The 14369-nt window shown below is 36.9% G+C and overlaps 2 protein-coding genes across 6 annotated transcripts in view; one reads left to right on the forward strand and one right to left on the reverse strand.

The window, feature by feature from the left end:
- Window positions 1–7851, reverse strand: part of LOC136826693 (uncharacterized) — a 30690-nt gene extending 22839 nt beyond the window's left edge. Inside the window, exons 1-2 of one of the 4 annotated variants that reach the window (XM_067084073.1) lie at window positions 7785–7851; window positions 5099–5157 (exon numbers count right to left, since the gene is read on the reverse strand). The gene's annotated coding sequence lies outside the window, so the exon portion shown is untranslated. Of the gene's footprint in view, window positions 1–165; window positions 301–381; window positions 635–5098; window positions 5158–5391; window positions 5415–7784 lie in introns of those variants that run through there. The other 3 variants (XM_067084072.1, XM_067084069.1, XM_067084070.1) reach the window with 3 other exon arrangements.
- Window positions 6001–13739, forward strand: sing (MARVEL domain-containing protein sing). Of its 2 annotated transcripts, none has more exons than XM_067084074.1 (5): window positions 6001–6284; window positions 9251–9490; window positions 9826–10008; window positions 12904–13044; window positions 13438–13739. In XM_067084074.1, exons 2-5 carry the CDS (start codon window positions 9320–9322, stop codon window positions 13513–13515), a joined length of 573 nt encoding a protein of 190 aa, XP_066940175.1. In that variant the 5' UTR covers window positions 6001–6284; window positions 9251–9319; the 3' UTR covers window positions 13516–13739. The 2 variants fall into 2 exon arrangements, with proteins under 2 accessions (XP_066940175.1, XP_066940176.1); XM_067084075.1 differs by having other exon boundaries at window positions 6226–7873.
- Window positions 13740–14369: the final 630 nt, after the last annotated feature.

Genomic DNA, 14369 nt, shown 5'->3' on the forward strand with positions numbered 1-14369 from the left:
ACTTAGCCATGACTTCAGACCCTCCAGGACCTAAGCATGGGGCCCCATCCCATACCCCAAAATCCCAGGAAGGGACGTCACCGGCCCTAGGCCCATAGCCTGGCCCTTTAACCAGTTATAATAGCCTACAGGTGCGGCAACTTTCACATCTGAGGCTGGACGTACCTATTACTAATAAATAAATACATATTGGAGGCCTATCAATGAGAAAATAGGCAGTAGGCCAAAGCGTAATAGGCCTATGAAACAAGAGTCGAAGGGACTGCCACAGGAGAGTAGTCCTACAGTAGGCCTATGCCATATATATCATCATGCAAACTCTTTAGTTTTTTATTCACAAATATCGATATTAAATCTGAGGATACTGGGATTTACATTTACCTAGATTCTCAAAGCTAAAATTTGATAGGCTTGAACACTGTCCTGTGTCCTGTCCAATGAAAGACGCGTTTTATTGTTATTGTAAATAAACTGTCAGCGAAGGTTGCGTTTCATCGGGAAATATCTTTTTTTTTTTTTTTTAAAGACTAATAAAAATTGTTTTTATCTACCGTTAAAAACATTGCGAATAATTTTCATTTCGCAGATGTAAAAGATCTAAGAGTTAATACGGGTGAGAATTATCAATAAGCATGCTTAATGTGTCAGGCTACGAAGAATACAAATATTTGAGGTTTGAGTAATTTTTTTTTTATTTAAAAACTAATTTAAATTTGTCTTTATCTACCATTAAAAAGAACAAATAATTTGAACTGCGACTTTGTGCAACCGGGAATTATCAATAAGATAGTTTAGTTCGACAAGCTACAAAGAATGCAAGCACTGTATTTGTGGAATTTTTTTTATGTTCTTGACAATGCATTTTCCTGCCAAAAATGCTGCTAAGTTTTTTCTACATGGCAATGCTCAGTAAATATATAAGGCATTAAAAGCTGCTTAAGAGCTGTCGATCACTGGTGGGTGGAAGTACCCGTGAATGGACAATGGCTACCATGTTTTTGCTCATGTACGATGGATTCTGATTGGTTAAGTTATATGGAACAAAGACCTCCTCTATAGGCTCTGAGGACACTATGGGGAATTATTGACCTTAATTCCATAATGATTATAAAATTTGACTTGTTCCAATATTAATAATAACATAAATTACAGTTCATGGGAATAATCACTACGGTGATAACGAAAAATTTACAAGTTTCGGACTTACTTGTGAGTGAATTGTATCTGGTATTCACAGAAATCGGTTATTCCAAAATTCTTACGTGTGTGTGTGTGTGTGTGTGTGTGTGTGTGAGAGAGAGAGAGAGAGAGAGAGAGAGAGGTTCTGTTTTAACTGTTGCTTCCTTCATCCTCGCCCCTCATACATACATCTCAGTTAAGCAAACTAACAAGATAGCAGGCTTCCCAAATGATACTTATTCTCTCTCTCTCTCTCTCTCTCTCTCTCTCTCTCTCTCTCTCTCTCTCTCTCTCTCTCTCTCTCTCTCTCTCTCTCTCTCTCTCTCTCTCTCTCTCTCTCTCTCTTCTCGAACAGGCAAACAAATCCCGGACCTAAAGGGGAGATTGTAGATTTATAGATTTTAGTCATACATGCCAAGCACTGGCGCAACTAAGGCCATTCAGCACTGAAACGGGAAGTGACAGTGAAAAGGTTACAAAGGTGTAACAGAAACACCTCGCAGTTGCACTATGAATCAATTGTTAGGAGAGGGTGGACAGGAAGATGGAAGAAAGAGATATGAACGGAGGTACAGTAAAAGGAATGAAAGCAGTTGCAGCTAGGGGCCGAAGACACGCTGCAAAGAACCTTAAGTAATGCCTACATTGCACCGCATGAGATGCATTGACTGCCCTACCCCCCTACGAAGCCTTAAAGGGTTGAGTTGAGATATTACTTTAGAGACCCATTCAATACGTTTTCGTTTTCTATGACATAGTTCTCTCGACCTCTTAGCTATTACATTCTTGTACACTATACTGTACGAAATATCGCTTTTAAAGAATCACACACCAAATCAAGTATATTTTAGCTTATTTGGTTCCTCATATTAACAAAATATTGTATAGACATCACGTCTGAAAACAATTTTTCTTATTGAATTTTTCAACCGTATTGATTGTTCAATGCGATATCGAACGACATCGGGAAAACTGAAAACTACCAACACAATCTATAAAAGTATTCGATATCTTTTATGAAAATAATTATCTTTAACCAAACAAGGATGTTAAAGTATAAGAAAATTGTTTTATGTTTCATAGTTTGCATAACAATTTCGGCAATATAGCTTTCCCTAAAGGCCCTTAGGTAGCATATTCTCTGAAAATTGTCCAACAATTTTTAAGAAGTTGCAATTTAAATTCTGGGAAGACACGTACTAAGGAGTTATGTGTCTTCAGGTAGTGTATATTACTATAAAATTATGAAGAATGTACTTAGATTTTCTGTATTCGAGTACCTTAAAATGAATTCCGAATTGGAGTGATCGAAATCAGAATGAATTTGAGCTGGGTTATTACGGATTTGATTAATATATGCAATTAGGCAGTCCACGTAGGGTCCTGCACTTATTTTTACCATAATTCATGAAATTATGACGAAATCATAATTGCTACTGTTGATGCAGAAGGAAACAAAATACTAAATGATATGACAGCAAATACTTCAGACGATGATGAATAAATGGCCATAGATTATACATAACACAAGTATCCATCACTTAAAAATCTGATCAATTATACAGAATTACTTAGAAGTTGCTCTATTGCAATCAGTGGTCTCAGTATGTTAAATACTCTCATTGAAATGCAATTACAGACAAGCAGCATAGAAAGATAAGACGATAACCTGCATGTGCCCAATAAAATCTGGACGCAAGCAAGTGAAATGCACAAAGGAACATGTAGACATGTCCATGATGAGTGACTTGATTAGACTAAGGGTGGGCACCTCCAAAGACCACGCATCATAACAGAGTAATCTTGCACAAAGTATAAAGAAGAAGAAAGGGGAATGAAGTGCACAAACAACCATGGAGTTATTATTAAATGAGACTGCCAATATTCGTATTGATATTCTAGTACTAATAAAATCCTGGTTAATAAATTTTAGATAACCAAATGACACCGCATACCTATGATCCAGCCAGGGACATACATAATTAGTACTAGCATTATGAACAGTATTATCAGCACTGTTCATGAGAAAAGACATAGCGAATAGTAGAGCCATGTGTAAAGTATTCACTAACGAGGTGGCACTCGGAAGACTCATTAAACTCTCATTTGAGTAACAATTTGAAAGTTATTCAAGATAAAGTAAACACATTTAAAATAAATTTTTACCTCTAGAAGGGAAAACACAGGCTTAGTTACATTATCATGTAGCCGCTAATTTCAAAAAGTTTCTTTCAGTGAATAGTGCTAATATCTCACTGGACAATACTCAATATTACTTTCTTCGTTGATTACCTGTGAAGTATCGTAATATTTTTTATAATGTCTTGAAGTCAAAGGCATTTACACTGAAGTCATTTCGACCGGGTTGGGGGACCCGTTTTGGGTCATTAGCCACTGACTGAATACTAATACTAACCATTGCTGAGGCTCTCCCAAGCAGTGGTGAAAGGTGTCGTGTGGGCTATGGAAAAAAAGGGTAAAAAATGCGACAGAAAAAACAGTTGACATGTGTTTTACCGTTCATTTCCTGCACTAATGTAGCACAACGGTAAGCGGAGTACCTTGATATATCTCGGAAGAAGAGGAACTGTGATAAATATGTTTATGTTTTCTCATGGATCTGTATAAGAAGAAAAATGACTCAAGGTTAAAGGTGAAGACTGATCGCATAGGGACAAAAAGAAGCATTGGACATGTATGTAGGTCAGGCTGCCAGGGGGAAAATGGTAACCATTCGATAGGGGACCAACTTGCGCGCACATCATGAGCAGTAATAGTTGAGCATGTGAAATGGGATTAAAAGTGAAAAAATGGTTATTTTCAGAATATAATCAAACAGAAGTCTGAAGAATTCGGAAAGGAAACAAATAAAGAATTAAAAAAGTAAACAACTAAAACAACTACGAATGCAATACAAAATAGGACCCTAATTATACGTATCCTTAATTCAAGAAATTTGAAATGGGTGGGTTAGTAAGGTTTATGGAAATAGATATATGAAGAGGAAGGAAAAGGTAAGACCACAAGTGAGGTTAACTGTCACATATACAAGTATTATTCAAAAGAAGTGAAAATTATCTCCCCCCGGGAAAAAAACACAAAAAATATCAATTGCAAATATACAAGGTTATGACAAGCTGGAGAAATTAGACTTAGTGAATTTGGCTTAAAGTCAGCTACTGTTTTAAAAGCATTCTCTCTCTCTCTCTCTCTCTCTCTCTCTCTCTCTCTCTCTCTCTCTCTCTCTCTCTCTCTCTCTCAGCTCCAACGTCCAGAGATTTTATTTATTGTGTGATATGAATGATAATTATCATCGTTCTTCAACGCCATTTCACGCAAAGGGTCCCATATTGATGATATCTTTAAACAGTTCTCGCTTTCACGTTAACGCAAGGGATCTCCACATGTAGGGTTCAAGTACAAGTCAAGTTAATTAGGGAATTACAAAACATCCTAAATACTTTGAAAGGATACTATCTTACTAGCGTCACATTTATTATCCTCACTCCAAGGAACTCGTAAATTGTATTAGTATACTATTTTCAAAGTCTGAACAATGTCCGCTCAAAACTGGAATGGAAATCTTAAATCAAACTTCGAGTACTGTTGACGCACCGTAAGAGTCACCGTCACTCGAATTCAAACTGACCTTGATTTCGGGTGGCGAAGTCTTCAACGTGTGACATGAGGATGACGTCACGAACCGGAATCGGATGTACCGTAAATAAAAGCATAACAAGTAATGTGTGGTTGTTTGTATGTACTCACAGTTTCTTGCATCTGCCTCATGGCATGTCAGTTTATTCATCTCTGTTTGAATGTATGAAAATAGGGCATTTTTTTTTTTTCACTTTTATCGTCAGCTTGTTAGGCCTAGCGAGTTACTCCGGTTAGGAGCCACACAGGAACTCTCCCTTACCTCAGGCCCTTGGTCAGCTACGTCACAGAAGAGAGGATGAGGATGAGTCATTCCTAGACCTACGAGGTTAGACAGAAAAAAAAAAATCATTAGTGGTCTGTGGGTGTCCTTTAAACCATAAAATAAAAACGTCTAAATTAAAAAGTTTTACCTAGTCAAGAACTTCCTTGTGCTTTCCTCGTGTTTCTTTGAGGAAATTGAATCATTACGGGATCTACAAGGAATAAGAAACTATGCTGGCACAAGGCCAGCTCAATTCAAAAACAAGAAGAAAAAGAAGACGCTTGCCGCACCTTTGTTTGTACGTGTTCGAGAGATCAATCATAGACTCAGTCACTCCAAGCAACAATTGCAATCTAAGCAACAGCAATTTTCCTGTTGCTTAAAAAGGTGATATATATATACTGTATATATATATATAATATATATATATATATATATATATATATATATATATATATATATATATATATATATATATATATATATATTAGCCTAGTGGTTAAGACACTCGCTGTCCTCGCCGTCAAATGACATTTGTTTCTTTCAGTGTAAAGTTGCTGCTGACCTCACGCCAGATGAAATAGTTCGGTTGTGTATATATATATATATATATATATATATATATATATATATATATATATATATATATATATATATATATATATATATATATATATATATATCGTACATGTTAATTCATGTGATGATACTTTTATTTCAGCATCTCCTTACTATCTCGTCATTTTCGTTCCTATGATTTTTTACAAAATTAAAACGAACTTGAGATAATAAAAGTTTTTAAAAGTTCTTATTCCTGTCCACGTGGCTGCCATGTGAAGCGAACAAGCAATTGGATCTCAAATATGTCTGCGGTGATAGATCTTGTTCAACAAGTCAACACTTCCTCCCCTAAAATCGGAGTCTCTTGCCCCGCCTACTGCAGCAGAGACAGAACTAGCGGCGGCGGCGGAGTTGGTGGTTGAGATGGTGTCAGATGCCAAAAATAGCGAAGGGAACGGCGCGGGGGAGGGCCGCTCCTAGGGTCTGCCCATCCCCCGGAAGGACCAGTGACAGAAAAAAAAAAAAGTGGTATTCGAGGCTGCTGAAACTTCGCTGGGAACGTTAGTCTCACGTTAGCCTCGTCGCGCGAACTTCGGGTGGTTGGATATCTCTCTCTCGTGTTGTAAGTACCTATGGTCACTGCCTACTCAGTTTCATTGCCTTAGAAGGATCTCACTTTAGTGAAAGGTTACCGCCCCTGTGTCTCTCTTCAGAAAGCGAAGAAGAAGAAAAATGTGGTATCTATTTTGACTGGATACCATTTGCTTGTTTGCTTTCACATCCTAGTGTCGGGGGAGAAATGTGAAAATTCATCCGCGGCATTATAGCGTTCTGTAATAGTTTTGTACGTTAATTCGCTTGATATAAAGTCATTTCACTCGCTTTCCTGTAAACATACATACGAGCAACGCTCTGGCGATCTCTAAAAGAATAAAAATCTGCGGGAACGCGTGACTCGTAGGACGTGACCGCCATCCAAATTCAGAGATCAATTTTAACCTGTTGTTCGTTTTCCCTTCGCTGTCCATAGAAGTGAACACGAAAACATGAAAAAAAGCCTTTTAAAAAACTCTTTTGAACACGATAAAGCATATGCTTTAAAAAGTTTAGGTGAGGTCATGCAATCAATCTTAAACAGCAGTCTAGTGCCACTTCCGGTGAAAGTTCCAGCAGCAATAAGGACAAAGTGTGTCTAATTGTGCTTCCGTTCGTGAGATCGTAATGTGCTGTAGATGAAGCTAAAAGTCAGTTTTAACCTTATGTAGTTTTACACAATTTGAAAATAAACTGGCTTGTTTCTTATTTGGATAACCGTTTCAAGAATTATGAAAGCTGATGTAAGATAAAATGAAGGGGCGTCTGCTAACAACGTAATCACGATCTTGTACGAAGTGATAGGCCTACAGGGTGGAGCCAGTTTCCTACGAGAGAGAGAGAGAGAGAGAGAGAGAGAGAGAGAGAGAGAGAGAGAGAGAGAGAGAGAGAGAGAGAGAGGACATGAATTAAGAATTAGAACAAATTAGAAAATTAAGTGCATCAGAAAAGCAGAAAACAGGTCTACTTAACATTACTGACAACACCCAACGATATGAGTTACTATTCCTCCGAAGTTTTTCGTCCACCAAAATGTCAAATGGCTACATTGTCTTCTGCTCGATATGCATACCATATATCCTTTAGAATAGGGTACTGTTTTAGACAAAACTTCCCATATACAATGGAAGAAAATTTGATCACTCTAATTTGGCATTTAATTTAGAAATTAGACGGACCTTCGGTTCATCTCCCGAACTTTCAGTCCCGTCACTTAGTCTTAAAGGAAAAAAAAATGAGTTCGTGCTCTGTGTGTGTGTGGGAGTTAAAAGAAGTTTAAAAAGGGCTACTTTACCCAATCAAGACTATTTAGGCCATAAAATGCCCAAAGAATTTCTTCCTCCACCCTTTTTGGCTTTTAGACTAATGCTCTCAATTCCATTCATAGACCTTACGTCATGTTTACATTTAGACCGAGCTTCAGGATAACATTTCGCAGCACGTTGAACGAACACGAAAGACATTTTGATGAACAGGAAGCACAGCTGTTGGCAAGGGGGGTAACCTTTGAATCTTAACCGCAACTCACTAGAGATTCCTCCACGAAGGGAGATGGCGTCATGGTTATGACATCACTGCAGTGCCGTCGTCAGACTGCTTTGAAGAGTGATGTCATCGGTGAGATCTTATCCTTGATTTCTGTTAGACTAAATGAATGCCTTTTAAGACTTCTTAGTCTTTCTTAAATTAAAGGCATTATATAAACCAATCAAAAGACATTGATTTTCCAGGGAAATTGTTTCAGCATTGAACACTTCGGGTAAATTTAGTCCCGCTTAATTTATTCACTAACTGGCAACTCTCAGTGACGACATAAAAATGACAGGTTTCCTTCATGACGTCATGAAACATCCGTTTATTGATGGCGTCACTATTTGGTCACTCTTACGATGATGAGGTCATGTTAAATATTACACGGCACAACACAGTTTATGCGCATATGGATACATAAGTACATGTATACAACTGAATAGTGTGAAATGAACATTTTCGTGCGCAGCAGAAATTTGCATAGGCTAAGCATTTAAATCACTGTGCGATTACAGATATATAATTCTAGAACATTATTTTCTTGTTTGAATAAACATGTTTATAAAAGCAACCCTCCCTCATATACACACTATATGTATGTGTGTGTATATGAGGTATGGCTCCTTTTATACACATATTAATTCAAACAATAAAAAGATGTTCAAGTATTATATATATGTGATCGTACAATGATTTAAATGCAAATTTCTGCTGCGCACGAATATGTTCATTTTACATTCTTCGTTTATGGATGTATATTAATGCACATGTATTCAGTAGTGTGTGTGTATGTATATATATATATATATATATATATATATATATATATATATATATATATATATATATATATATATATATATATATATATATATATATATATATATATATATATATATATATATATATATATATATATATATATATATATGTGTGTGTGTGTGTGTGTGTGTGTTTATTGGAACGAGGTAACGCAAGGTCTATAGACCTTGAGGTAACGTTGCCGACCTGACCACGAGAAGGATAGTCTATTGCCGCTGGTGTACATACATATACCTGTCGAATCCAGATATATTTATTAGAGCTGGAACAGACACATTCTCACCATGGTAGCCAAGTGGGCAATCGTTTTTCAGTGCTTTTTAGGTTGAAATGTATATATATATATATATATATATATATATATATATATATATATATATATATATATGCGTGTGTATATATATATATATATATATACATATATAATGTACTGGTTACTTTTTACCAGATACGTATGTAATTGTAATAGCCCTAATGCCCTCTTAACTTCTCGAATTCTTCACACTTTATGAATACGCCTGTCACTGCAAAGCCTTAGGTCCAAATGCAAGAAAGATGAACTTCCATCCATATTTTAATCCCTAACGTTCATCTCAAATTTTCCCTCTCGAACATGCCAACTAATTTTCTCTGGCATTGCAGGAAACCTCCCACAGAAAAGAGAGAGTAAAGAGAAAAGTGTAACCCTCAACCCATTCGAAATCCGCCAAGATGTCTGCCGGTTGGACAGTTGGAGCAGGTCGACCAACGGTCGTCCAACCTTCGGCGTATACCGCCAGTGGGGAAGAAGGAGGCATAGACTGCGGCTGCTGTAGGTGCTGCCCTTGCATTTACCTAGGCTTCCTTAAAACCAAACCAGGGTGGCTGAAAATTATCGAGTTGGTAAGCCCAAAGGGAGACCAGTTTTTCTTGTTTTTTTCATATTTCGTTTTTTTTTCTTTTTTACTGTCTTTCTTCTATAAAAGTTGGTGGTTTGGTATTTTGATTAAAGGTGATTATATTTCCATGTCATTAATGTTTGTTATGGCTTTAATTATATACTAATAGGTATTCAGATGATGGTATTGAGATGAAAGGGGTTGCAGCTAGGGGTCGAAGGGATGCTGCATTAAGTAATGCCTATAGTGCTCTGCGTGAGGGGCACTGACGGCACTACACCCCTACGGAGACGAAGATTTATAAAATAACACCGTGATATATAAATCATCTCTTTACAGGTACTGACGGCCATAACCCTCATATTGGTGTTAGACTATGGCCTGCCCTACAGCGAGACAATCGGCCAAGCCTTCGACTTCTTCCTGGTTATAGTGTCTGCGGGAATCTTTGTGATCAGTTTGCTCGTCTTCTGCTACATCATATCTCCGAACTCTTTCAATCTCATCCGGGCTTCTGCTCTTGTGAGTAAATTATGTTTTTTCCATTTTGTGTTTCCTTTTTTTCTTTCTTGGTGTAATTTCTTATTATGTCAGTTGCCAAAATAATGTAGTGGCAAGGTTGAAGTGTGCTTCAAAACAGCCAAAACAATGTAGTGGAAATATAGTCAGCTTCAAATCCGCCAAGATAATTTAGTGGAAATATAGGCAGCTTCAAAACACCCAAAACAATGTAGTGGCAATACTGTGGTAAGCTTCAAAACAGAACATTGTAGTGGCAAGATTGTAGTCAGCTGCAAAAGTCAGAACTTTGTAGTGGTAAGGTTGTAGTCAGCTTCAGTAAAGTTAGAATACTGTAGTCAGCTCAAAACAGCCAAAACACTGTAGTGGTTAGGCTGTAGTCAGCTTCGAAACAGTCAGAACATTGTAGTGGCAAGGTTGTAGTCAGCTTCAAAACAGTCAGAGCATTGTAGGGGCAAGGTTGAAGTCAGCTTCAAAACAGTCAGAATATTGTAGTGGCAAGATTGTAGTCGGGTTCAAAGGTCAGAAAATTGTAGTTGCAAGATTGTAGTCAGCTTCAAAAGAATCAGAACATTGTAGTGGCAAGATTGTAGTCAGCTTCAAAAGTCAGAACTTTGTAATGAAAAGATTGTAGTCAGTTTAAAAACAGTCAGAACATTGTAGTGGCAAGATTGTAGTCAGATTCAAAAGTCAGAACTTTGTAATGAGAAGATTATAGTCAGTTTCAAAGCAGTCAAGATAACGTAGCTGAAACATTATAATCAGCTTCAAAGCAATCAAGATAATGTACTGAAAACATTATAGTCAGCTTCAAAGCAGCCAGGATCATGTAGTAGACATTATAGGAAGCTTCAAAGCAGCCAAGATAATGTACTGAAAACATTATAGGAAGCTTCAAAGCTGCCAAATAATGTAATGGAAACATTAAAGGAGGCTTTAAAGTAGCCAAGATAATGTAGTGGAAACATTATAGTCAGCTTCAAAGCAGTCACGATAAAGTAGTGAGAACATTATAGGAAGCTTCAAAGCAGCCTACATAATGTAGTGAAAACATTATAGGAAGCTTCAAAGCAGCCAAGATAATGTAGTGGAAAATAAAAGTCAGCTTCAAAGCAGCCCAAATAATTTAGTGGGAAGGTCATAGTCTGCTTCATAACAGCAAAAATAATGTAGTGACAAGGTTGTAGTCAGCTTCAAAACAGTCAAAACATAGAGGTAGCAAGCTATAAGACATCCTCAAACAGCCAAAACAACGTAGTGCCAAAGGTGAAGTCAGCTTCGGAACAAGTCAGAATACAAAGGAGGGTTTAAAGTTTCAGTTTCTCTTGCTTGGGCCTCCTCTTACCACTGTACAAGCTACTTCCTACAATATTTCAAAATGGTTTCCCATAAGCCAGCGACGCTTCCTTGGTATTATGTTAATATATATATATATATTTTCATTTTCAACACCAAATGAGGAAACCGTCCTGCTTGAAAGATAAAGCAGCTCATGAGAAAAACGAGGTAGCTGTCAACAGTGCACTGAAATCATAACTGATGAATCCATTATCCTGGATGAAACCCCTGTGCTCAAAGAAGATTTTGCTTAAGACTTATCTATATACATCTACTGATATGCACCAACGCATTAATGCAGACACACACGTATAATGTGGCATAGCAAATAGGACATTTGATCCTATGGTGTGAGAACCTAGGTTTGAATCCCAGTCAAGAGTGTGGTAATATGGTTACATCCATTTATACCTAAGATTCAGCCAGGTAGTGAAGCAAGTAACTTAGGCTGACTGCACCAGGGGGCTGCATCGAAGGGAATGGGAACAGGTCTACCAATCTCTTCTTAAGACTGCTAGCCAAGAAATGTCCTGCTGAGGGAGGAGGCATAATGGAGGGGTTGTCCACACTTTTTATAAAAAGACAACCCGAATCATTCATGCTTAGTAGATTCTATATATTTTCGAGTTAGCGTGAGTTTCATAGGTTAGCTAGATTAGGCTAGGAGTATAGCAGTGTAGCCAAGGCTACCATAGTCACTATGCCTATGACCTAACCTAACATTAGACCTAGTGGTGCAAACAGTTAAAAAGGATTGTTTATATATATATATATATATATATATATATATATATATATATATATATATATATATGTATAATATATATATATATATATATATATATATATATATATATATATAAAAGAGAGAGAGAGTATATACTATATATATTTTATAGGCCTTTTTCCTCTGAGATGGTACCAGAAGGTGTTAGCACAAATTCGGCAAGTCTTTTGAGACATAGTTCTTAACCCTGTGCCCTCCCTAACCCAGGGTGCGATCACCAAAGTTTTCTAGCTATCAGGTACATATTTCACATCTTAGGCCAACAGAGGTATAATTAGTTTTTAACAAAGGATATTAATCCATTCTCAATCCATTGGCTCGGTGGAACCTAATGCATGTCATACCACGGGAGCCATACATCCATACTCACAAATACGCACACTCAAACAAGCTAGCGTATAGGCCTATGTATGTATATCAATATATATATATATATATATATATATATATATATATATATATATATATATATATATATATAGTGTATGTATATGCAATGTATGCAAAAGTACGTAAATACATAGAATATGCTAGATTTTGGTAATCCTACAGTTTAGGGGTCCAAATTCACTGCTCCTTTGTGTGTGTTTGTTTATGTTTTCTTCCCTATTTTCAATTTCTTCTTTCGAGAGGTCTGCAAACACAGAAGTATATTTTCTATAAAATGAGCAGTTTATCTGGACACCTAAACTGTACGATTACCTAGATTTTAATCAAATCAACCTCAGCCAACGGAAGCAAACAAAAACTAACTGTTCTTCTTCCTCTCGCAGGAATTAGTCTTCAACCTCCTGATCTGCGCCCTGTACTTCGCCTGTTCCTGTCACCTGTCGTGGGCTGTGCAGACTTACCTGTATCCTCACTATCGAGTCACTGCTTACTACACTGTCTACCCGGCGATGACAGCTGCTTATGTGAGTTCCCAGAGACTGTTTATTCGCGGACTTTTGTCGTGTTTTATACATATTTCTTCTTTTCATGAACTGCCATTGGAAATTTGGGGTTCAAGTCATTTTCATGATAGATGCTAGTTTCTTGTATTCATTATTAGACAGTTAAACTAGAGAGAGAGAGAGAGAGAGTGAGTCTAGCTTCTTGTATTCATTATTAGTTAGTTAAACCAGAGAGAGAGAGAGAGAGTACCAACTTTTAACAATCTTATTGCTTTTCCAGGATCATAATAAACCAAAACACGAAATCTAGGATTCAAGTAAATTCTGTGATGCAAAATTCAGAGATGCAGAAAGAGAGAGAGAGAGAGAGAGAGAGAGAATACAATCAACTCATAATCTTGACTTCTTTTCCAGGTCCTGGGATTCGTGTTGACCGTCATTCACGGTCTCGACGCCATCTTGGCACTCAGACACCTGAAGGGCCGACCCTGATTCTTATTCAGGTGCGAGATGAAGACTCTAAGTTGTACCATGGAGGCTGACATCTCTTTTATTTATTGTTAATATGTCATTGTAACATACTCTTCCATTCTATTTTTACTGACTCCTCGTGTAGTGGATTAGTGAAATGATACGTTAACGTTTTATAAGAAATTTGAACTGGTTATAGAACCACTTTGCTGTTTCTTAGGCTTAAAATAAAATACTGAAGGAAATGTATTTTTTTTAACTTCTGAACCATCATGAGAATACGAATTTGAAATGTTTTTTGTTGTCAGTGGTAAAGTGATCTCTCTGGGGCAGTTTCTCCGCAGAATTATACTAAAAGATTATAGTTGATTTTTGGGATAATTTGACCAAAGGCGGGCCTTGTGAATGGGAACGGGTGATTAGATTTTGAGACCAATCCAGTTTATTTTTTTTTAAGGGAAGGGTAGGCTGTGTATTGTGGACTGATTAACTCTGGCGGAGACTTACATTCTCCAAAATATAATTATCAATAATACTTCTATAAATCTTATGCAAAGACCTTGCTTTTCAGTCCTTTGAGTTTTGAGGGCAATAAGCATTTGTATTTTTTTTCTTTGCATTTTCGATCATCATAAGACTTCATGAAAAGTTTGTCCTCATTTGTTACCATATTCAAGCAGGCTTAATATGCGCCCTTCAATATGGGTATTTATATAAGAGAAAAACTAAACACAGGAATAATGTTGCAGACAACTTTTTTGTTAGTTTTTGCTACCAAATTTCAGTGTTGGATCCAAAACAAGTTTTGTGCTCTAACCACTTAACCAGATTGTGCTATCTTCACCGTTTTGAAACGTTAAGTCAGAGCTAAAAAT

This window comes from Macrobrachium rosenbergii, chromosome 41, assembly GCF_040412425.1.
Source record: "Macrobrachium rosenbergii isolate ZJJX-2024 chromosome 41, ASM4041242v1, whole genome shotgun sequence".
NCBI lineage: Eukaryota > Metazoa > Arthropoda > Malacostraca > Decapoda > Palaemonidae > Macrobrachium > Macrobrachium rosenbergii.